At 41.6% G+C, this 23,983-nt stretch overlaps 1 protein-coding gene and 1 long non-coding RNA gene across 12 annotated transcripts in view; one reads left to right on the forward strand and one right to left on the reverse strand.

Moving 5' to 3' along the window:
- RGL1 (ral guanine nucleotide dissociation stimulator like 1) overlaps positions 1-23,983 on the reverse strand; it is a 283,782-nt gene that overhangs the window by 14,321 nt on the left and 245,478 nt on the right. For all 7 annotated transcript variants that reach the window (XM_032136387.2, XM_032136384.2, XM_058430932.1 and 4 more), the window contains 7 exons: positions 22,248-22,332; positions 16,510-16,599; positions 14,174-14,260; positions 11,823-11,855; positions 9,439-9,560; positions 7,017-7,106; positions 1,783-1,969 (listed from right to left, as the gene is read on the reverse strand). In XM_032136387.2, coding sequence (XP_031992278.1) covers positions 1,783-1,969; positions 7,017-7,106; positions 9,439-9,560; positions 11,823-11,855; positions 14,174-14,260; positions 16,510-16,599; positions 22,248-22,332 — 694 coding nt within the window. The remainder of the gene's footprint in view (positions 1-1,782; positions 1,970-7,016; positions 7,107-9,438; positions 9,561-11,822; positions 11,856-14,173; positions 14,261-16,509; positions 16,600-22,247; positions 22,333-23,983) is intronic.
- Positions 9,145-23,983, forward strand: part of LOC131381882 (uncharacterized) — an 81,888-nt gene continuing 67,049 nt past the window's right edge. For all 5 annotated transcript variants that reach the window (XR_009210908.1, XR_009210905.1, XR_009210907.1 and 2 more), the window contains exons 1-3: positions 9,145-9,428; positions 10,418-10,575; positions 12,298-12,470. This is a non-coding gene — a long non-coding RNA (uncharacterized LOC131381882). The remainder of the gene's footprint in view (positions 9,429-10,417; positions 10,576-12,297; positions 12,471-23,983) is intronic.

The following is a 23,983-nucleotide window of genomic DNA, read 5'->3' on the forward strand; positions in this document are numbered from 1 at the left end:
GAATGATGAGACTGCATTCCAGATTTTGACAAGGCTAATTTGCATGTCAAGTCACGAAGAATGACTACATCACGGGTTGAGGAAAAATGCCTTTTGAGAGCATGGCCAGTCCATAGGTGTCCACAAAGGCTTTCTTTCAACATTTAAAGCATGAATGATTGTATCCCCTGGATTTCAAAGCAGAAAGCTGAGAAATCCAACTAGAGCAGCAAATTAGTCATCTCAGTTTGATGAATCCTGAATATGATGCTCTTCCTGGATTGGCTACATTATGACAAAGTCACTTGAGGGTTCCGGGATTACTACTGTTGTTTTAACACCATGTGAAGCAACACACATGTCCCCTTGAAGAGCAGTAGATATAAACCAAAGGATGAAACCATTGCCAACATCTACCTTACTGACCTAACCATAAGCTAAGGAGCCAGGAGTCACTATTGAGTAAGCTTGGTTAGCCAGAAACCTTCCCCAAATGGTGCAAATTCTAGTTATGTCATAGTTGGCTCTCTGATCCAAACCCTTCAACCAACAGATTGAAGCAGATGTGTACAGAAGATTAACACTGATATTGGTGGGGTGTGGTGGCTCATGCCTGTAATCCCAGCACTTTGCGAGGCCGAAGTGGGTGGATCACCTGAGGTCAGGGGTTTGAGACCAGCCTGGCCAACATGGTGAAACCCCATCTCTACCAAAAATACAAAAATTATGCAGGCATGGTGGCACATGCTTGTAATCCCAGCTACTCAGGAGGCTGAGGCAGGAGAATCCCCTGAACCCAGGAGACAGAGGTTGCAGTGAGCCAAGATCGCACCACTGCATTCCAGACTGGGCAACAGAGTGAGTGAGACTTCATCTCAAAAAAAAAAAAAAGACTGGACTTAATTAAGATCTTAAGATTAAGATATTTTGGTATTTAAATTTTTATTTATGCAGTCACAGAAAATAGAAACTTGATGGAAATTCTTTTATCACCTCTCATCAGTTTCCTTTTTTCCAACATGGGAGAATGTATCCTTGTTACCAATCCCTCATCTTCCCCTGCATCTGTGCCCTTTGCACTGTGATTTCAGAGTTCCTCCCACTAAAACTGGAGCCTATTTCTCTGCTTCATTTACTTATGTGGAATGTTGCCACATGATTGCTTTAGCCAATAGAATGTTGGTTGATACGACTCAAGTAAAGGCTTGATATATGCTTGCGAGTTGGGCTTGCCCTCTTGCTTGTCCGTCTTAGCATGCTAAGGGCATGCCCTGGGTAGCCCATTACTCCAAAAATAATGAGAGGCAAGTGGAGCAGACCTGGACCAAATCTGTGGCCTAGTGTCAAGCCCAACCCGGATCAGCCAACCAGCAGATACATAAGAGAGGTAAATAGTGGTTGATTTAAGTCACTGACTTTTGGAGTGGCATGCTATGCAACATTATTGTGATAAATGCTTGGCTAAGACAAAATATGGCACCAAGAACCTGACACATCTCCATCTCCGACTTTTTGCCCTTTCTAAGTAGTCCTACCTCCCCTAAATAAATCCAGTGCCTTAAGAGGTGGGTATAGAACAATATTTCAAAGGCCAAATGAATAAACCAAACTGCTTAGTGCTTTCACACCTGTTTCTTTTAGGAGTATGTCCCCAAACTGAACTCTTCTTTTGATGCTTGTTCAAAACATGACTTTCAAAATACTACGGAGTGATCCACTTAAAAACAGACATTCCTTGCTGTGGTATGGCAAAGAGCATGTAGGTGCCTGCATTAGGAATTATGAGAAGGGTTGAGTATATACCTTTTTTTGAGGCTCATCAGGGGTGTCCATGGGAGTAATGGAGCCCTCCTCAGCCTCTGAGTGGTTCGACTCGCAGGATGATACGCTGACAGAGTCCATGCTTTCACCAGAGCTCCCGCTGGCAGTGGACTTGGGCTGCTCTTTGGTGGGAGTGGGACTGGTGATCATGTCAGACCCTAGAAACAGTCTGGAAAAAAACAGAATGCCAAGCATTTGGGCTGTTACAAATCTGGAATCCATGATTAGGCAAATATTTTGTGTTGATTAAGCCCTTGATGTTTTTTCAGTCTTGTGTGTTCTGTCATTATTATTTTAGAAGGACATTCGCTGTAAAGTTTCTAACAAATAGCAGTAAACATCTTGTCCCAAAAGAGTTTTCCAACTTCAAAGAACACATAGATTATTCAGTACTAATCTGAAGTCCTTCTAGGTCAATGGTCCTCTACATTTTAACAGTCTATGGACCACCTTGGCAGGATCAAGATACCATCAGCATATCCCCATCACTTCCTACCATAAAATGATCTTCACGGGCAAAGAAAGGATGGCACTGCTTTGGGTAAGAAACCAAGGAGGAAGACTTCTATTTCCAACAATCTGTGAGCTACAATATCCTAAACGCTTCCTCTATAAAACAGCTAGATAAGAAATATTAAAAACTCTTTTTAGTTGAGCTTGCAAGATAGGAAGGGAAATCCCTACAGGCCTTAAGTGAAAAAGGAACTGAAAACCAGAAGCACGCGAGCTAGTTCTGCAGCTGCTCTGGTGGGGGAGTGGGAGGCCCTAATCTTGGCAAAATAGTGATGTGGGTTTTAATGCACACCCAGGGCCCAAAGATGAGGGTTTCTGTTTATGAAGGGTGAGGAGTTCGAACCAAAACTATATACAGCCAGGACCCACAAAGGGCTATACCCTTAGTAAAAAGATAGGCCAGAAAAATATCTTTCTACTAGCATAGGAAGACAACAGGGAGCCTGTTCTCGCCTGAGCATGGAAAGAAGAAAAATGTCTCCTATGAAGTCATGTGTGAGCTGAGTCTGTGCCTCACTCCAATTTGCTATTTATGTGGTCTGTGGGGTTAGAAACTCTCAACCAGTGACACCGCTGGTAAACTAGATATTTAGAAACTCTCAACCAGTGACACCTCTGGTAAACTAGGTTTTTTCTAAAAAAAAAAAAAAAAAAAAAAAAGAAAATCTTGCTGGAGGGATATACCTTCAGCCCAGGCTTCAGAGAATCCCCTGATAAAGATAAACTCATGATACAAAATTACAAAATACACACAAGGAAATATTCCACTGAAAGAGAGAGCCAACAGGCAAAACAAAAAGCAGGCTTAGACTCCTGAGAACTTCAAATTTGAGAACTGTCAGAACAAAACTAATAATGTGCTTATTCATCCAACAAATATCTGCATGTCTACCATAAGCCAAGCTACAAAATAAGTATGTTAGGAAATATTAAAGACATAAAAGAAGAAATTGAAAACCGGAGCTCAGAGCAAGACATTCTAATGAAGTTCAAGAAGATAATTTGAAAAACATTTCACCTCTAAGTGAAAAAGGTAGTGACTTAAACTAAAAACTCAGTGGAAGGATTAAATAACTTGAAGAAAAAAATCATGAACTAGATGACAGATCTGAAGAAAATCCTCAAAAATCATCATCAAAAGATAAAGACATAGAAAGAACAGTGAAAAGATATGGAGAAAGCAGTAAGAAAGCCCCACATATGTGTAGGAGGAGTTCCAGAAGACATGGAGAGGATGGAAGAAGGCCCATATCAGAAGAGATGGTGGCTGAGAGGATTCCAGAACTGGTGAACTATAGGAATCCTCCCATCCAAGAGCCATGTCCTGAATAGGGTAAGACTAAACTCCCACTTAAACTGGTATATCAAAGACAAAAGAAATTCTTAAAATCAACAGGGGGCCGGGCACAGTGGCTCTCAAAGTGCTTCCAGCACTTTGGGAGGCTGAGGCAGGCTGACTGCCTGAGCTCAGGAGTTCAAGACCACTCCAGGCAACGTGGTGAAACCCCATCTCTACTAAAATACAAAAAAATTAGCCGGGTGTGGTGGCATGTGCCTGTAATCCCAGCTACTCAGGAGGCTGAAGCACAAGAATTGCTTGAACCCAGGAGGCGGAGGTTACAGTGAGCCGAGATCACCCCAGCCTAAGCGACAGAGCAAAACTCTTGAAAGAAAGAAAGAGAGAGAGAGGGAGAGAAAGAAGGAACGAAGGAAGGAAGGAAGGAAGGAAGGAAGGAAAAAAGGGAGGGAGGGAGGGAGGGAGGGAAAAACAACAGGAGTGGGAACATAAAACAGAGGAATAGTAATTAAGCAGATACCACACATCTCAAAAGCAACCACGGAAGTCAAAAGACACTGAATAATATCATCAAAGTGCTGAGTGAAAGTAACAGTCAGTCTTAAATTCTATACCCGTCTAATATAATTCTAAGAAGGAGGGCAAAATAAAGACTTTCTCAGACTAAGACTGAGAGGGTTTACCATTAACATATTCACACCACAAGTAGTGGTAAAAGGAGGGCGGGAGTCAGGTGTAAGAAGGAATAGCATGCAAGGCAACTAGCACATGGGCGGAACCTAAACAAGTACTGACTATAAAATAACAACAATAATAGAAACGATGAAGATGAACTTGATTTTTTATTAAATATTTTCGGAATTATATGCTTGAACTCCAAGAGCTCAAGCATATTTTTGCTCTGCCCCATCTCTATCCCGCTATCTCCAGCCCCATTTTCCATGTCTTCCTTTTATGACCCTCCAAGCATTACAGAGACTATAAGGGTATAAGCTAAACTCTGATCACAGAAGCAAAAATAATGCCCTTGTCTTACTGCTTCATAAATTACAAATGTAGATCTTTGAAGGATGTCAACTAGTGGTCCTCCATCCATTATCTCAGAGTCTCTAGGGTTCTTCCATTTCTACAATTCAGTAAGGTCCTGCTATGTCCTGCTTTGTGAAGGTTCATTCTGGCTCAGTAGTAGGCATCTCTGACTTTCAAACTAGGCCTAAGCACCCAAAGTTTTCTCCAACCTCTTTGGATGATGAGCCATTAAATGTGGGAACAGCAAAAATGCATTTCCCAGATTTGTAAACATGCTAAGAAGATCATGAAATCTTTTGAAAAATAATGGTATGCAAACACCCTTGTACGTACAAGAAATAAGATGGGGGCATATGACCTGCTTTCATAATAGATGCCCAAACTCAACTGCAGATACCAAGGGGTATCCCAGCAAGATTTTACTAGTAAGAGACGTACTGAGTGCCTACTACACTTTGTGAAGGACATAGCACCCTCACAGTCCTGCCTTCTCTGCATTTCACAGTAAATGTTTTCATAGGACTGAACACTTGTCTGTGTCAGTGAAGAGAGAGGATCCAGGGTTATTAGAGCTCCCACCACAAAACATATAGATCCCAGGCCTGGAGAGGAGTACAGAGAAGCAGTAGCATAGAAATGAGGATGGGGAGAAGGCAGGAGGACAGAGGTAGCAGCAGGCAGGATTAGGCCCGCCTGCATTGAGAATTTTTGTTTTTTTCCTTAAGAACCTCTGACTGCCATAGTGGGTCCAGAAGCTCCCAATTCCTTCTGCTGCCTCAGTGAGCAGAGTGGACACCCAGGATCCGCTGCATGTCTGGACTCCTCTATCAGGGAGCTGATTCCCTGTGCACATGCCAGTCTTACCAGCTGACAAGGCTTGGTCAGGCCCCTCAGATTATCTCAGTAGTTCATTCCCCCATATCTGCAAAGATGAAAAGACAGCAAGATACTACGAAAAATTCTCCTCAAAAGCTGACTCCAAAAGCTCATAAATCTAGAGTTCAGCAGGGCCAGGACAGTCATCTGAACAAAGAGAGGGTGAGCAAAACATAGGATTATCTTCCAGATGCTTTCTACTAAAGCGCATGTTCCAACCCACCCACAATGCCTGATATCACCTGATGGCAGGTAGCAGCCTGCGTGGCCGCCGATGGTGGGAGACCTTGCTATCCACATCCAACAGAGGTCTTTATGTTACACCGGGGACATGGCAACACTCGAGATCATGTGCCATCCCTGCCTGTGTCTCAATGTGACTCACTGAGGTAGGTGGAGAGACAGTGCTGGGAAATATCAAATGCCCATAAAGACAGTCAGAATTCTGATCCCCTCAAATCCTCAAAAAGATATTAACTGATTCATTTCATTAAAAATAATGGTGGTTTTTCAGGCACATATTGAGAGCTAGACACTGCATATATATATGTGTGTGTATATATATATATTTGTTGTTGTTCTTTTGTTTTGTTTTGTTTTGTTCTTAGAGACAGGGTCTCGCCCTGTCATCCAGGCTGGAGTGTAGTGGCACAATCATAGCTCACTGTAACATTGAACTCCTGGGCTCAGGCGACCCTCCCACCTCAGCCTCCCAAGTAGCTGGGACTACATGCATGCAGCACCATGCCCAGCTAATACTTTAAGTGATATTTTTTTGTAGAGACAGGATCTCACTACATTGTCCAGGCTGGTCTCAAACTCCTGGCCTCAGGCAATACAACTGCCAGCATGATAGACAAGGTTCCTGTTCTCAGGTTGCTTACATTCCACTGGAGGAAGCAGCTAGTATGAATGAGAATGAGGGGTGGACAGCAACATTAGAAAGGGTTCTCTTTTGGCATATAACATTTTTGCTAATATTTGATGGAGCCAGCCATGAAGAAAGAGCATTTCAGGCCAGGCACAGCCAGTGCAAACGTCCTCAACACTGGTAAACAGAAGGCAATGCTGTAAGAGAGGGAAGGCTGCAGGTTAAGTCACATAAGGCCTAGTAAACCAGGATACAGAGTTTGGGTTTTATTTTAAAATAAAAGCTATAGGGGTTTTTATACAGGAAGCAACATAATCTGGTGTACATTTTAAAAGACAACCTAGCTATGGAGTGGAGAATGAATGGTTGGGTAAGGGGCAGCCAGAAGACAGTGAAGATGTTACTGGAGTGATTCAGGCAGGAGAGGATGGTGATTCACAACAGAGAGGGGAGTGGAGAAGAACGGACTCAGCAAATGCTTTGAGTTCATGACAGAAGGATAATGGCTTAACAAATGAGCAGAGTGCTCTTCACTTTCACCCTGGCTCAAGGTCATCCTGTTGAATACATCTCCTCTCACGACTCTGATGGTACCCTCTTGGAGCCCCAGAACCCCCAGGGGACACTCACAGGCTGAGTCTCTTCACCATGCTCTTCCGAGGCTTGGGCGAGGTGGTGCTGGCGTCAGCAGCTGCTTCAATCTCACATGACAGGGCATAGCTGAGAAAAAGAAGGGGGCTCCATGAGGTCAAAGTTAGAGAACTGAAAAACAGACTTAAATTCACATGATGCCCTGGTTTTGTTTTAGAGAAGGCTCTAATTGTTCAAAGTAAAGACATATACAAACGTTGTCCTATCATAAACGTCAGGGGTACTGACTTCATGGCCCAGTTTGACACATTTATCTTACGTGCTTCCTCCCTCACCTCCACTGGCATATGGATTGAGGCTATTTAGTTTTGCGTGTTTCAAATACAAGGATATATGCACTTTGGCAGCATCAAAAACTAACTCCATTCTGATCATTCTCATCCCACTGCTAGGCCAGTGGAAGAATCTTCCTTCCTCTACTACCTCCCCCTCCTATTTCTTCTCTACTGCCTCCTTCCTACTATTTTGTATGTGTGTGTTTGTGCACATGCACATATGACTTAGTTTTTTTTTTTTGAGACGGAGTCTCGCTCTGTCGCCTAGACTGGAGTGCAGTGGCGCAATCTCGGCTCACTGCAAGCTCCACCTCCCGGGTTCACGCCATTCTCCTGCCTCAGCCTCTCCGAGTAGCTGGAACTACAGGCGCCCGCCACCACGCCCGGCTAATTTTTTGTATTTTTAGTAGAGACGGGGTTTCACCGTGGTCTCGATCTCCTGACCTTGTGATCCGCCCGCCTCGGCCTCCCAAAGTGCTGGGATTACAAGCGTGAGCCACCGCGCCCGGCCGACTTAGTTTTATCTAAAGAAAATGAAGAGACTTTTGTAATCTATCTGATCTTCAATGAACAGACATAGGCAATTACATTACTGATAAAGACATATATATATATTTATTTATTTATTTTAGTAGAGATGGGGTTTCACCATGTTGGCCAGGGTGGCCTACAAATATTTTTTTAATTTTTTAATTGCCAAAACATCCTAAATTAAAAATGCTCCAGATTCAGACCTCTATCTGCCAGGCAGATATAACTGACACAAGCACAAGAGGAATTTATATGTGATTCCAAGTGCCTTTTATGAAAGCTTGTAGCTGTAGACAGTAGATGTATTTCGTTACTGAGTAGGTGGGGAAGAGTGCCCGGCATTATACAGCCATCTTCAGAGCTTAGGCTGTAGAGTCAGGCAGACCTGAGTTTGAATCCAAATGCTGTCATTAATTCATTCAAATACTTCTCTAAACCTCAATTTTTTTTTTTGTAAATACTTATTTTGCTGTCAATTTCACTCTCCCTTATGATAAACTTCCAAAGAAATCCCCTGGGCTAGGGTAGGGATGGGCCAACTTCTTCTGTAAAGGACCACATAGTATTTTAGGCTTTGTGGGCCATATGGTCTCTGTTGCAACTACTCAACTCTGCCTTTACAGCATGAAAGCAACCATAGATGAGATGTAAATGAACGGGCTGTGTTTCAATAAAACCTTATTTATGTAGATACTGAAATTTGAATTTCAAATAACTGTTTCGTGTCACAAAATATTCTTTTTTTGTCCCCCCCCCCCCCCAATCATTTAAAAATGTAAAAACAGGCAGTGGCCCACATATGGCCTGCAGACCAATCTGCCAACGAGCGAGCAGGCTACAGGACGGGGACGTGCTGAGCCAGTGGGCAGGGCACTCAAGTGAATGTGCCTTTCTATGCCCATCCCACCATTTTTAAACTATTCCTTGTGTCCCTGCCACACCTGAGTTATCACTGTTCCTCCAAATGCCAAGCATGTCAGGCCACCAAGCTTTTGCTTGTGTTCTCTCTCAGTCTGGAATGTTCTTTTCCAGTTCTTATGGCAAAATCTTGTTTCTCCGTTACAGCCCAGCCTAAATATTAATGCCTTTATATTTTCCTTATTTTCCCCGATTCCTCCCATAGTTTCTGTAGCAATGTAGTTACCCATCATATTTCAATGTCTCCTGAGTCTCTCACCCCCTCTAGGTTGAAAGCTTCCTGGAAAGGTACCATCAATTAACAGGAATGACACACACAGTGACAATGGTTGTGGTGATAATGCTGAGGACAAGCATTCTAACAAAGCATTCCCACATAAGATCTTAGTTACGCCTCACAAACATTCTACAGATCAGCATCCTGAAGGTAGGGAAGAACAAATGACTTGTTCAAGGTTACAAAGATAAATAAGTGGCCAAGCGAGAGTCTGAAAGTACATCTTGATGCTATCACCTCGCCTTTCCTGCCACACCATGCGCCTTTGAAAACCAAGGACCTGGAACCTAACAGCTGCTCACTAAATAGTTGTTGAATAAATGACCCAGCGAGGTATCAAATGCAGCATTTTTCTTGCCAACACTTCAGTTCTACCCCGATGAACGACAGGTGAGCCCACCTCTCCTCCTCTGTCAGGAGCTGCTGCCTCTGGAACCACTGGATGAACTTTTGGTCTGGGGTCATGCAATAGCTGTTGCAGGCAGACTGTAAGAGCTTTATCTGGGCAATCACTTCAAATTCCTAAAGCAGACAGAATACCAAAAATTAAAAAAAAAAAGACTGAATAATAAGGCCAACCAAATATAGAATCTTTTCAACATGAAAATACACCACATTAGGATAAAAGATGAAGAAAACCATCTAGGAGGATTCTGAAATACTGCTTCCTTAAAAATAAAGGAGCTGACTAACTCTTAAAAATTCTACCTAGAACTCTCCAAAGTCCTTGTATGCTTTAATTTTTAATCCTCTTTTCTCCTTGAGAAAGCAATTTGTATAAAACAAGCTACCAAAGCAACCCAAACTACTCGCTATGTTAAGTCACAGTGGCCTCCTTTTTCTCTTCTTCACTTTCATCCTTGGAATAGAAAAATGATTTTTAAGGTTTTAAGTACTTCATAAAATATATTAATTTATATTCATATTTCTTAAAAGAAAGAAAAGAAAAGAAATACTTTAAGTCAGGGAGCTCCCAAGATCCCCATCCCCATCTTCCTCAACCTTTACCCCTCAATAAATAAGTTTTGGTAGGGCTGAGTATCTAAACAGTCCTACGTCTCATAAAATTGAATGTTTAGATTTCCCGAATCCTTGGGTTTTTACTATGCCACTAAATCATTTAACTAAGTCTTTTAAAACTCACAGAGAGGCAAGTACATAATTATGTTGAAAATTATTTATACTTCTTTGGATGTTTCAATAAAAAAATTTAAGTCAGCAATGGGTATAAGCTTTAGGTTTAGGTTTTACAGTCAAACTTTCCAAAAGTTTAATATCCTAGTCTAAAAAGGAAAGAGATTACCAACCAGGGTTATTCTGAAGTTAAATGACAGAGAGGGGAACTGAGGGGGCAATAACTGAATTTATTATCATTACAGGACATGACAGAAGTAACTCAAGAACTGGCAGATTCTCCGTCTCAACTTGCCATCCAGTGACCTCGGCCCTTGGTCTCAGTATCCTCAAGGAATATTTACCATCATGCTAAAGAAAAAAGTATCATCTATAAGGGACAAAAAAATTTACATTTGTCCAGGTTAGTATCTTGTTCTGATGAGCCCAGCTTGGTTTAGCTCCTCTATGCCTTTTTGGTTTTAACTTCAATGTCATTTTCTCCTGGAAGTTTCTCTGGCCCTACAAGTTGGAGATAGATACCCCACCTATATACTTCTCTAACACCCACAACTTCTGCTCACAAACCCTTTTCAGGTTGTATTATAACTGCCTATTTATTTGTCTACCTCTTTCCTGGATTGTGAACTTCATGAGGGCAGGGAGCTCTGTTCTTTCTCTGCTGTAATTCCCAAACCCCTCACATTAAGTAGACAGTCAATACTTGTGGAATGTGAAAGTACTGAAAAATAACGAGAGTACTACAGGGTGAAGTTATTATTTTGCTCACTCATTTTCCTTTGAGTCTTTTAAATATCTATTTAAATATATCATTTGAATATGAAAATCACAGAAAAATTTCAAGACTTTTATCTTGAATAGCACAGTTCAAAACTGTGCTATTCCACAGAAAGACTGAAATTGATGTTGAGCACACCTTCCTATGCTGACACGAAAGGAAAAGAATAACTACCTACACCGAAGACGAAGACCATTTCCTTTCCTCTCTCGAGCAGACCCACGAGAGTTTACCATCTTTATTAACTCTTCTATGTCATTTACTCATCAGAAACCCCTTATCCTTAATAGTGTAAACCTGGTTTTTATTTTAATTGGCAAATTAAAAAATTGTTTGTATTTATGGTGTGCAATATGATGTTCTGAAACATGTATATACCGTGGAATGGCTAAATCAGGCTAACTAACATATGCATTACTTCACATATTTATTTGTGATGAGAATACTTAAAGTTTACTCTTAGTAATCTTCAAGTATAAAATACATTCTAATTAATTATAGCAGCGAGCCTGCTATTGCTGAAGCTAATTGTAAAGGAGATAAGGAGTGGGCAGGGAAGAAGTGTGGGCTTTGGGGCATCAGGACAGGATGAGAACCCTGGCTTTGCCACCAAGAGATTCTGGTTCAGTAATTTAATTTCTTGAGTCCTAGCTTCCTCACCTTTGAATTGAGGATGATAAAACCTACCTCATAAGGCAAGTGGGGGATAATGTATAGGAGCATGCCAAGCAAAATGGTATATGATAAACGTTCAATAGGTGCTAACTCATTTTTTTCTGCCTCTACAAAAAAACTTAAGTCCCCATTTCTTTCATTTTTTTTCATGCTCAGACAGAGGAAAACAGAAAACCACAGCCAAAAACTCTACTTACCCTTCTCCTTTTCTCAAAGTTTATCAGTCCACCCTAAAAGAAATTTTAATAAAAAGAGTGACCAACCAAGCTACTTTAAAACACAGCCTTATGTTGTTGTAGGTCACATTGAAATAGATCAAAGGGGTGATAAAGTCACAATTATCAATGATCCTATAATTATGACTACTGTGGAAGAAGAGACTCCTGTTTTGCTTTTTTAAAAATTATTATTTTAAGGCAGGATCGGCAGAAAGCCTTCTCTTGAAATGCCTGAAACCAACTAAAATAGTAATGATAAATAATTACAAATCAGGATCCAAAGACACTTGCAGAACCAGTAACGATAAAAGCTTGAGTGAATATTCCATTACACTTTTTTCCCTTACCAAAAGCAACTGAAACAGATGGTCATTGACTCATACGGTTTATCAAAAGGGAAGTTATTTCTCCATAGCATCATGAAAAGTTAAGTTTCAATTCTTCATCCCCTCAGCTCCTATTCTCAGTAGGCTGAATTTAACTTCTAAATCTTTGGTTACTCCCCAGAATTCCCCAACACTGATGGGTGTTTCCTGAGATAAGCTGAGGAAGAGGATGTGAAGAGACATAGAAGTCAGGAAATACAAAATGAATAAATGTGTCCACAACACTGTGGCAAATCCAAAGGTAGGTAGATCTATGCAAAGTAACTTCTACTTCTTCTAATTAAGATACAATAAAAGCAGGCTGGTTGCATATGATAACAAGGGGGTAGTATATACTGAAATACACAAGCAATCTTTCAATTTCATTTCAAATTTGAAATTTCTTCTTCACTTAATATTTTATTGCTGCTACTAACAAGTTGTTTATCTGAGTTTTCACGTATTTTCCCTTTCAGAGAAGATGGGGGACGAAGGGAGTAGGAGTAGAGAGAGGGGGAACAGAGAGAAAGAGGGAGAGGGGGACAGAGAGAGAGAGAGAGGTAGAGAGAGAGAAAAATACCCCACAGCAGGTAGCAATACAAAAAGAAAAGCATATTTGAAAAATCACAAATTTGACTAACTCTCTACCCCACCAAGTAGTCCTATTCAACATTAAAGTCTTGTGGGGTTTTTTGTTTGTTTGTTTGTTTTTGTTTGAGACCGAGTCTCACTCTGGCGCCTAGGCTGGAGTGCAATGACACGATCTCGGCTCACTGCAACCTCCGCCTCCCGAGTTCAAGTGATTCTCCTGCCTCAGCCTCCAGAGTAGTTGGGATTATAGGCGCCTGCCACCATGACCGGCTAATTTTTGTATTTTTATTTATTTATTCTTTTTCTTTTTTTTGAGACGGGGTCCTGCTCTGTCGCCCAGGCAGGAGTGCAGTGGCACAATCTCAGCTCACTGCAACCTCCGCCTCTCGGGTTCAAGCAATTCTCCTGCCTCAACCTCCTGAGTCGCTGGGACTACAGGCATATGTCACCATGCCCGGCTGATTTTTGTGTTTTTAGTAGAGATGGGGTTTCACCATGTTGGCCAGGCTGGTCTCGAACTCCTGACCTCGTGATCTGCCCGTCTCAGCCTCCCAAAGTGCTGGGATTACAGGCGTGAGCCACCACGCCCAGCCTAATTTTTGTATTTTTAGTAGAGACGGGGTTTCACCATGTTGGCCAGGCTGGTCTTGAACTCCTGACCTCAGGTGATTCGCCTGCCTTGACCTCCCAAAGTGCTGGGATTACAGGCACGACCCATCGCACCCGGCCTTAAAGTCTTGTTCAAACCCAAACCCACTCATTCATAAGCCCTATTCATCATAACTCCTCATAAGAGCTAATTGTGGGCCGGGTGCAGTGGCTCAACGCCTGTAATCCCAGCACTTTGGAAGGCCACGGTGGGTGGATCACCTGTGGTCAGGAGTTCAAGACCAGCCTGGCTAATATGGTGAAACCCTGTTTCTACTAAAAATACAAAAAATTAGCCGGGCGTGGTGGTGCACGCCTGCAATCCCAGCTACTTGGGAAGCTGAGGCAGGAGAATTGCTTGAACCCGGGAGGCAGAGACTGTAGTGAGCCAAGATCGTGCCATTGCACTCCAGCTTGGACAACAAGAGCAAAACTCCATCTCAAAAAAATAATAATAATTTTGATCTCCCATGTTCTCTCAGTGTATTTGTTTGAATTTCTATTATTACTATCGTTCACTGCTTATTTTGATACATTAATTACTTCCACTGGATTTTGAGCCACTCTGGTGTTAGTCTTTGGTGTTATTCTTTGTATTCCTCCTAACAGTTAGCACAATGCCATGTACTTTTGGACCTTCAAAAGATACTAAGAGAAGTTCACTACTCTTTGGGGTATCCAGTGAGAAGGCTGCAGGCCCAATCATACCACCCATATGGAACTCACCTCGATGTAGTCCTGCAGGGCAGTGTCAAGCATGGTCAGGTCAGTCAGGAAGGTGCCCAGGTAGGGCACAGTTCCCTGCATCACACCCTGAAGAGCAACCAAAGCAAAACTGTCTTTATTGTTATTGAAAAGTTGAAGGTTTTAGGAATCTTCAAGCTGGAGCAAATGGGTGTATTCAAGGCCTAACTGCGGGCCAGTGGTGCTAACCTCCATGAATAACATTTTTTAAATTTCTACACAAATAGGGTAGAAACCCCATGATCTAATGTCTAACTTGTGAAATCATGAAAACCAAGCCTGAAAGGCAGGAGATCATACACATCTGTTCAAAAGTGTTGACTGTGGGGTTTATGTTTTGCTTTGGCTCAAGTGAGAAGGATGTCTGTTCTCTTTCAGAGCATGGGGACATTCCTGGTAGTTTGGGATGGCACTGGACAGTCATTGCCTCACCATTGGCTGTTGTACACAGAGAAGTATGTACCACAAAAGTATGGGGCATCACTATTAAAATAACCCCTTGGGCTAGACTTGGTGACTAACTCTCAAATAATAGAGGAGGGAAAGAGAAAGACAGTAACTTCTGAGGGAGAACCTGGCAAACTCTTCCTTAACCAAGTAATAAAGATCAACATCATTCGTGTCACCATCAACATGACACCAGATGTCACGCTGAAACCATTCATTCACTCCTTGATGTGATGTGATGAGAAGGGCACTTTACTCTGTGATATTCTTTCTAAAAATCCGGAAGCTCAGTCTAATCACTAGAAAACAGCAGACAACCTCAAACTGTGGAACATTCTACAGAATACATGGATAGACTCCTTAAGACCATCATGGTCATAAAAAACAGTCAAGAAAACACTGTCGTAGACCAGAAGAGACAGGGATGACAGACAACAAAATGCAGTTGGTATGCTGGATTGGGTCCTGGAAAATATAAGAAGATACTAGTGGAAAACTGGTGAAATCCAAACAAAGTCTAGATTTTAGTTAATAGTATTATGCCAGTGTCAGTTTCTTAGTATTGACAAATGTGCTATGGTTTTAGAAGATGTTAACAATGAGGGAAACTGCACTTCTAGCTTTGCAGCTTTTCTGTAAATCTAAACTTATTCCAGAATAAAAAGTTGGAAATGAAGGTGGAGGCACTTCTACCTACAACTGCAGGCATACACTATATTCATTTCACTAAATCTCCTTTAAAATCATCTCTCTTCTTCAATAAGCCACCAAGGCACTAAACATCCTAAAGGAAAAGTAAAAAGCGGTCCCCGTGGATCCCTTATCCTAAATCTCATCAAGCCAATTCTCGAAATTTTGGCAGGAACACAAAGCCTCAAACAGGGTAAAGCCAGGCTGCTTGACATGAGGCTGGCTGCTTCCTCAGCCAGAACTGCTTTGTGAGGTTCATACCAAGGAGGGTTTTGTCCTTCAGGAACTCAGTCAGCTGCAGTGTGTCCTTCCCATTCTGTGTACAAGGTCTCATCCTGTACTAAAATAATCTATTTTTTTGGTAACAGCTATTTTTAGCTTGTCTTTGAACAACAAAAAAGTTTGTAACACTGAATGTTTTATAGGCTTCATGTTGCAGAAGAATCCTATCATTCAAAAACATTTCTTATTTACATTAAGCTTTCCAAAGAAAGAGAAAACCCTCCTAAAGCAGAATATTTAGAGTTTGTCAGTCTCTAATCTCCTCCCTCTGGTCTTCCACACTTTATGCTAAGTCAGAAGTTTAAAATGAAGCTAAAGTTGATAATAACTATCTTTCAGTCTTAAGGAGGGAGGCAGGACGCTCCTTTAAATATTGAAAAACGACAAAGATTTGGTTAGCCTTGGTACTAGTAAGGAGAGCTGGGCAATGGCTAGAGGGTTTAGAACAAATGAAAAGATCTCTGAGTACAAGGACCAGGGCCCTGTGGAGAAGACACTCTCTTTCTCCTTGGTCACCATGTATCAGAAGCTGACTACAGTAGGAAGCTCAGGAGGCCCTCAGGCCAAGGTGGAGCAGCTTCTAAGTGCAGGAGGGGGCGGAAGAGACTGCAGGAGGGAGGAAGTCTACCTGCTGTAGACTCCCCGTCACCTTCAGAAAACAACTTTGCCAGAAAACAGGATTTGCCACCCAGTGCTCACTTCCTACTAGTTGAATGGGGGTAATCATCTCTCTCCTATAGACCTCCCAGGGCTGCTGAGAACAAACGGGGTAGAGAATGGGAGACCCTTTCTGAAAGGCTGGGTGCCCTGTTAACTGAAGGTGCCAGTGCCATGTGGGAGCCCAGCCGCACACGGCCCTTCTCCTGTGAGCTGTCATGGAAGACGAGGGCCAGACGTACCATGTCCTTCTGGAGCTGCAGCCGCCTCTGGGTACGCTTCTGGTTTTCTTTCACACTGCTGTCCAGGTTTGCAAATTTTGAGGTTCCTTCCTAAGAAACAGAAATGCACACAGAGGGAATTGATACAGGATGCCACAATGGTAAGAAGAGGCATCTAGTTTCTCGCACACAACCCTGCGTAACTCTTGCTCGGAATGCCATGCAAAATGAAGAGGCCTCCGGCAGGCTCTCACGATGTATATTATGCAAATACTTGGCTGGCTTGTTGCAAGTTGCCTATTTATAATGAGGCTGGTGGACTTGGATTTTCTTGTTCTTCCCCCAACTTTGTTTTTTGTTTTTTTTTTTTTTGAGACGAAGTCTCGCTCTGTTGGGCAGGCTGGAGTGCAGTGGCGCAATCTCAGCTCACTGCAACCTCTGCCTCCCGGGTTCAAGTGATTCTCCTGCCTCAGCCTCCCAAGTAGCTGGGATTACAGGAATGCGCCACCACCTGGCTAATTTTTATATTTTATTTTATTTTTTGTTTCTAGTAGAGATGGTGTTTCGCCATGTTGGCCAGGCTGGTCTTGAACTCCTGATCTCAGATCATCCACCTGCCTCAGCCTCCCAAAGTGCTGGGATTACAGGCGTGAGCCAGCCACCACACCTGGCCTTCCCCTTACTTTGTAAGAAGATCATCTGATTTGGTTATGAAAGCAATCATCAATACAAGCCAGGCAATTCTCATAAATGAAGACATTTTCACAGATCCCAAATTAAACTCAAAGCAATCAGATATCTTGAAAACAAAGATCGACTTCCTCAGTACATTTTGTGATTTCTCGATCTTGGCCTGAAATGGATGTGCCAGCATTCTCTGAAAGAAAGGGACTACTTCTGTAGCATTTCTTAGCTAAATGAAACTTTTGCACCGGAAGTTTTCTGAGGAAGTCCAATATTGTACTACATGACCAATCCATAAAAATTGAACTTTCACACATCCCCAGCCCCCAGTCAGTTCTTCTAAATTGCCTCTCAGGTTTGGAACTCTTACAAATCAATCCTTCCTCCTGCTGCCTGAGGACACATGGCTACCCTTTCTCTCCTCCTGTCTATTGTAACAACAAACTCTTCTATACAATGAGTAATCATGAGTTTGCTGTCTGAACATTAAGTGCTTTTGGTTTGGCGGTTTTGGGGTCTTGTTAAGTTCTCATTTTCCAGGAACTGCATGAATGGGGGTAAATTGCACAATTCAGTAGTATATAACTTCTATACTAGTTTTTCCTTAGTCGCTTTTCCTGAGATTTATGTATTACCACAGCACGTGACCTTCCACTACTGTACAACCGCAAAAGGGTTTTTTTCAGTGGCTTGGCCTTGCTGATAGTGATAAAGCATCAACATGTTCCATCTCTCACCAGCCTTAACTCAGGTCCCAGGTACACTACTGGGACAGAACCCGCAGTGACTCATTATCTATTTAAGTTCTTCCCATCTCAAATGATAATAAAGAGAGCTACTATTTAATGATCTCCCACTCATAGTTTTTCCCAGGGATGAATGAAAATAGCCTATACTGGACATGGTGGCATGCGCCTGTAATCCTAGCTACTCAGAAGGCTGAGGCAGGAGGGTCGCTTGAGCCCAGGAGTTCAAGTCCAACCTGAGCAACATAGTGAGACCCCACCTCTAAAAAAAAGAAAGCAGCCTAATATGCGCCTTTCCTGTGGTAGACAGTTTGTGAGTCCTCCGAAATTCTTGAGAATTTGCTTAGAGTGAGAAATCAATTATGTCTGACTTGAATATGAATGCCCACCTCTTTCCGGTATGTAGGTCCTTCTGGTCTCCCTCCAGTATGTCAGTTATGGGCAGAGGAATAATGTATCGGAAATTATTGCAGACATGGCTAAAATTCCTAAAGAGGATTTCTGAAAAGTTCAAAGGCTCCTAAGAATCACAGAATAACAGAGGTGAAAGGGATCTCAAAAGAGCACTTAAGACAACCTCCTCATTAGACAGGAGAGAGAAACGCCTGAGATGGGAAGCTACAAGACTTGTTGATTCCATGACTTTATGATTTCATGAGAATGAGATTCCATCCCTGCTAGAGATCTAAAAAGACTGACGAGTCCCAATTATTCCAAATGAGGTGTCAACTGAAAATCCACTTATCTGCCACATCCAGCAGTTTCAGTTTTTCCTTCCTCAGCCCCAAATCTCCTACTCTGCAATGTCGCACAACACCAATCGCTTGAACCTTCTTGAAAGTTTTCATAGGTTTTTGTGACTGTATCACTCATTCTCTCCCCCTGCCTCCTCTGCTGTTCTCATATTCTCTTAGTGATTCTTCTTCTTGTCAGTCATCCTCTTGTTTTTTGCTGTACTCATGTCTTTGGAAATACTACCCAATCTCATGACTTCAATCATCACCTATGTTTGGATAAATGCCAAATCTCCCTCTTCCTCCATCAATCTCCTTCTCCCTCTCTCTCTCCTTTTATCTCCTGTTCTGCCCTTCTCTTCCCTCTCCGTCTCTGTAGTGCAAATGGCTTGCTTAAGTCTCACCTTTTCTTTATATCCATCTTTAGCAGAGTTCAGCTACCCTCATCCATGCTGTTCCTGGGCTTCAGAGGGCCCTCTTCTACTAGGTCTAGATGGAACTTGTCTACTAGACTCTGGATCCATCTCAATAAATGTTGGTTAACTTAAGCTCAGTAGCTATCAGCAATTACAGCTCAGAACTGTCACAGTTGTAACAGACTCTTGCTCTAACTTTGAGTTTAGTATGTTTTGGAGTGTCACTGAACATACGTCTCCATCAGGGTTGAATTTCTGGGGCTTTCTAGCAGTCCTTTATATAAAGTCAACCAAAAAAATTCTTACCAAGAGTCATGAGAGCCAAGATTTGGTGGCATTCTGCTTTCTTTCCTGATGTCTTGAAATTTCCAGACTATAATTCACCTGCTTAGAATTACCCAGGTTTCAGAAATCATAAGGACATAGCAGGTTTAAGATAGTCTTTGAGAGGAAATGAAACATTTTTTTAAAACAATTAAAAGGAAAACCACAGATTTTTACTAGTTATCACGTTGCCTGGGCCATATTATATAAGTGGCACGTTATATCTTCCCAGAAGAAGAGAAGTTAGGTCATTTAAAACTAAGAGTCCAAGAGTTTGAGACCAGCTTGAGAAAAATAGTGAGACTACATATCTACAAAAAATAAAATAAAATAAAACTATTATATTATTACCCAACCAGAAATCAGTAAAAAACCAGGAGTAACACTAGAAACAGAGGCCAGTAGTTTTTCCTAGTGACGCTTTTGAGAACCTAAGTACCTCGTGATTCCATTTTAAAAAAATGTGCTGACAATACACTCAGAATTAGACACTTCACATGAAGAATGATTAACAAAAATGACTGGAAAAGGACCTACAGATATACATGGACTGCCCAAAGCATTTCACTGTCATTAATGATAATGCACAGACCACATGAATTCACAGCCAAGTTTTTCATTTCTTTGGAATTTGAGTCATATCTATAAGAAATTTAATTTAGAGTACTGGGGTAACTTCTGCATTTAAGAAAGGTTTATGGGATCTTTAATGTCTAGATATAGCTTCACTTCTAAGCCTTCAGCCAGAAGGCTGCTACCAGGCAATGAGCTGCACAGTATCCAATTTATCTACTTTGGAAGGAAGACTCAGGGCTATTTGGATTTGAATGTGTGGCTCCAGTTAGTCTAGCTTCATACTGCTGACAGGGAGACCACTAAGCCATCTCCTTCCAGCCAGATGGGTTTCCATTTAAAGTATGCAAAGCCAGGGGCATGTGAAGCAGGGAGTAACACGATCTCAGCAATGATTGTTTAGTGTGCAGTTAATCAGGTAGTCCAAATCCAAAGTCAGACATCAACATACTGCCCTTCTCATATCACCTACTCCAAGAAGGGCTAATAGTGGGCATATTGTTAAAAAGTCATGTGAATGATAAGACCCATCAATTCATGCAGCCAAACAATAGCTTCTGAACACTTACTGCATGCCAGGCACTGGTTGGGCATTAGAGATACAAAGTGAAAAGATACATACAGCCCCTGCCTGCAAGAGGCCTACAGACCAGTAGAGAGACAGGCAATTGCAATAGAGCATGTGATAAGTGCCAGGACAGAGAAATGATAGCTTCTCCTGGAGCACAGACCTGAGAATGAAGGAAGGCTTCCAGAAAAGGAGGAGTCTACACCGAGACATGAAGGATAAGTAGGACATAGGACAGGAACAGTCATGAAGACCATAAAAAATGCCCTTACAGGATCGACTAACCTAAGGGTTAGCACCTGGATGCCTTTTCTTACTAACCCCACCTCTACCTGATTTTCACTCCTACTCCAAGTATCTTCCCTAAGCTCAAATATGCAGCTTATTCTCTATTTATTTTCATTTGTTATGCACACTTTGGTTTTACATGAATATAGCTCACCAAATACAAAAAATAACTTACATTTGCATAGCACTTTCAAGTATTTTACCACAGTGAATCTTCAAAACAATTTTATGAAGTCGACAGACCAAATACTTGGATTGGCTCCCACTTATAGAAAAGGAGATTAAGGATAAGAATCCCAACTTTTGATTGCCCAGTTCAGGACTTTCCCCTATGGTAGGACCTATCACACTATTTTATAAATGTTTTACCTCCCACATGAGACTGTAATCCCCTTAAGATCAAACACTGCCTTTAATATGGTTATATCTCCAATACCTAGTGGGTGCTCAACCAATATTTACTGAACTACTAATTTACCTTCTCTATGAAGCTGGATCTAATCCATCCTGCACCCTACTCCAAAAAGGTCAGAGGAAATAGCTTTATGTCTTGGTGATAAAAGCACAGGTTTTAGAGTCTCACCACATTACATTCATATTTTAGCTCTACCACCTATTGGTTGTATGCCTTAGGGCAGGTTATTACCCTCTCTGAGTCTTGGCTATCTACAAAATGATGATGATAAAATCTACTTTATAGAAATACTATGAGGATAATATTTGGTCTATGCTAGTTCCCCTCTGATGGTTGTTCACAACCTGTTAGTTGTCTTTATTTGACTATTTATTCTTGTTGTTTAGTGTCTATATACCCCAATTAGAAGGTAAACTCCAGGAAACAGTGTTTGTGTTAGTCATCTTCATATTTCTAGAAGCAGGTTCAAAACTTTACAAATATTAGGCATTCAACAACTGTCTGGAGAGATAAAATGAACTAGGCTATATCTTTACCTAGTGTGTCATTCAGAAGTCAGCACTTATTTGGTGTTCAATAAATACTGCTGACTGACAGATTGTGCAATTTAGTCCAAATAAAGGATGTGGAATTGCAGGCAGGCTTGGCTTCTGTCATTCTAGATGTTTTGCTGAGAAGGAATATTCCAGGGCCTCTCACCCACCTAACTGCCAGCACTTGGTATTTGCAGAGTAGCTTGTTAAGGAGGTACATACACATATGAACTCAAGTTTCACAATCTGCTTGCATAACAGGCAAGCTAAGGGAGGTAGAAAGAGAGAGCTCAACTGGACTTAGAATTTTCTCAGCCCCAAGTTTCTTAGATTCTGTATTTTAAAAAATTTTTGCCTTCTAGTTACTTTAGGCTTTCTTCGGGGTTGAAGGAACTTAAGGAGCCCTCACACTACTCTTCCTTGAATGGATTCCAGAGCTATTAACAAGACTACACAGCACCCTCACTAAGAGCCTCACCTTCATCAGTAGTTCTCGGCTGGTCAAATGGTTATTATGGTCTGAGAAGATATCTGAAAGTTCTTCAAACATCAGCATTCGGTCCCTACGAAAAGGGATTAAGAAAATATTAACAATGAAGAGCTAGGAATAATCCGACACTTTTGGCCCAGCTTTCCTCAGGACCCATGTCTAAGGAGGGACTGTGCTGATCTCAGGGTTGGTGGGTACTGTAAGCACAGATAAGGCCCATGAATGTTTTTATGCGGGATGGCTTTTTATTTCTTTTAGGGTGGACTTGGTCACCCATGTGGAGAGAGGTATATTTCCCTAGCCATGCATATTATAATCATAAAAAGGATTATTCAATCGGGGCATCAAGTTGTTCAATTAGGACATGTTCTTGTCAGTGAGTTAAAAAAAAAAAACTATTACACACACACACAGCCCACAGATCTGAGAGGCCATCTCGGCCAGGCCCCTAAGTTTAGAGATGAAGATGCCAGAACCAGGGATTTTCCCAAATTTCCACGAATAACTGCTGAGAGTTGTAGGTATGGAAGCCAAATTTTCTGGCTCACAGGCCACTATTCCTACTCCCAGAGTCAGAGAATGGTGGAACCGGATGGGCTCTGCAACCAGAGGTGGTGGGTTCCAATTGCATCTCTCCACTCACTTTCTGAATGATCCTGGACAAGCTGCTTAACTTTCCTGAGCTTCAATGTTCTCATCTCTACAAGGGAAATATGACAGTGCTTTTATGGGACTGCTGGGACAGTGAGTGAAACCACATATGCAGAGCATCTGCTCTGCCCCTCTCCCTTTCCAGGACACTACATCTCTGTGAGCCTCATGGTTTTCTCTACACACCCTCCAGGGTTAATGAGTGCATGATTCTGAAGACAAAGAATTAATAGGGGCAATATCACTATACATGCAACATTTTCATTAATATGAAAAAAACCATTATTAAGAGCCTGTTTTATAGTGAGTGTAATATTACTCTAAATAATAAAGAAAACCATTAAGCTATTCATATTTTGAGAAAATAATTTCAAAATTAATTATATGTGGCCCTAAATGAAGAGAAATAAATAGGTATCCCCTTTGTCTACTTAAAGAGACAAATGTCAAGGATTATAGGGAAAGTGATAACCAAATAAGATATCTTTTCTCTTTTCCTTTTTTTACAATAACAGCTTTATTGAGATATAATCCACATATCATTGAAGTATACAGTCCAATGCTTTTTAGTATATTCACAGAGTTGTGCAGTCATCCCCATAATCAACTTTAGAATATTTTATCACCCCAAAAAGCAGCCCTCTACCCTTTAGCTATCACTCTGTGACCCTACCGTCCTCCCAGTCCCAGCCCTAGGTAACCACTGATCTACGTTCTGTGTCCATAGATTTGTGATTCTGGACATTTCATATACAAGTCCAAGTATATGATGCATAGCTGTTGTGGCTGGATTCTTTAATTTATCATGTTTTCAAGGTTCCTTCATGTTACACCATGTATCAGTACTACAATCCTTTTATGCCTGCAAAATATTCCATTGTATAGATGCACCATGTCCAAATAAATTATCTTAATCCTGTTCCTTGAATTTAGCAATGGAGAACATGTAAAGCTGATATAGAAGTGTGTTCTCTAAGGAACTGTGACACTTCTGTAGTATCCTTGCTAAAACACATACAAACCAACTAAGAAACAAACCAGAAACATATGTTATACAGAATTCAGCTTAGAGG

Source organism: Hylobates moloch, unplaced genomic scaffold (assembly GCF_009828535.3).
Source record: "Hylobates moloch isolate HMO894 unplaced genomic scaffold, HMol_V3 SCAFFOLD_18, whole genome shotgun sequence".
NCBI lineage: Eukaryota > Metazoa > Chordata > Mammalia > Primates > Hylobatidae > Hylobates > Hylobates moloch.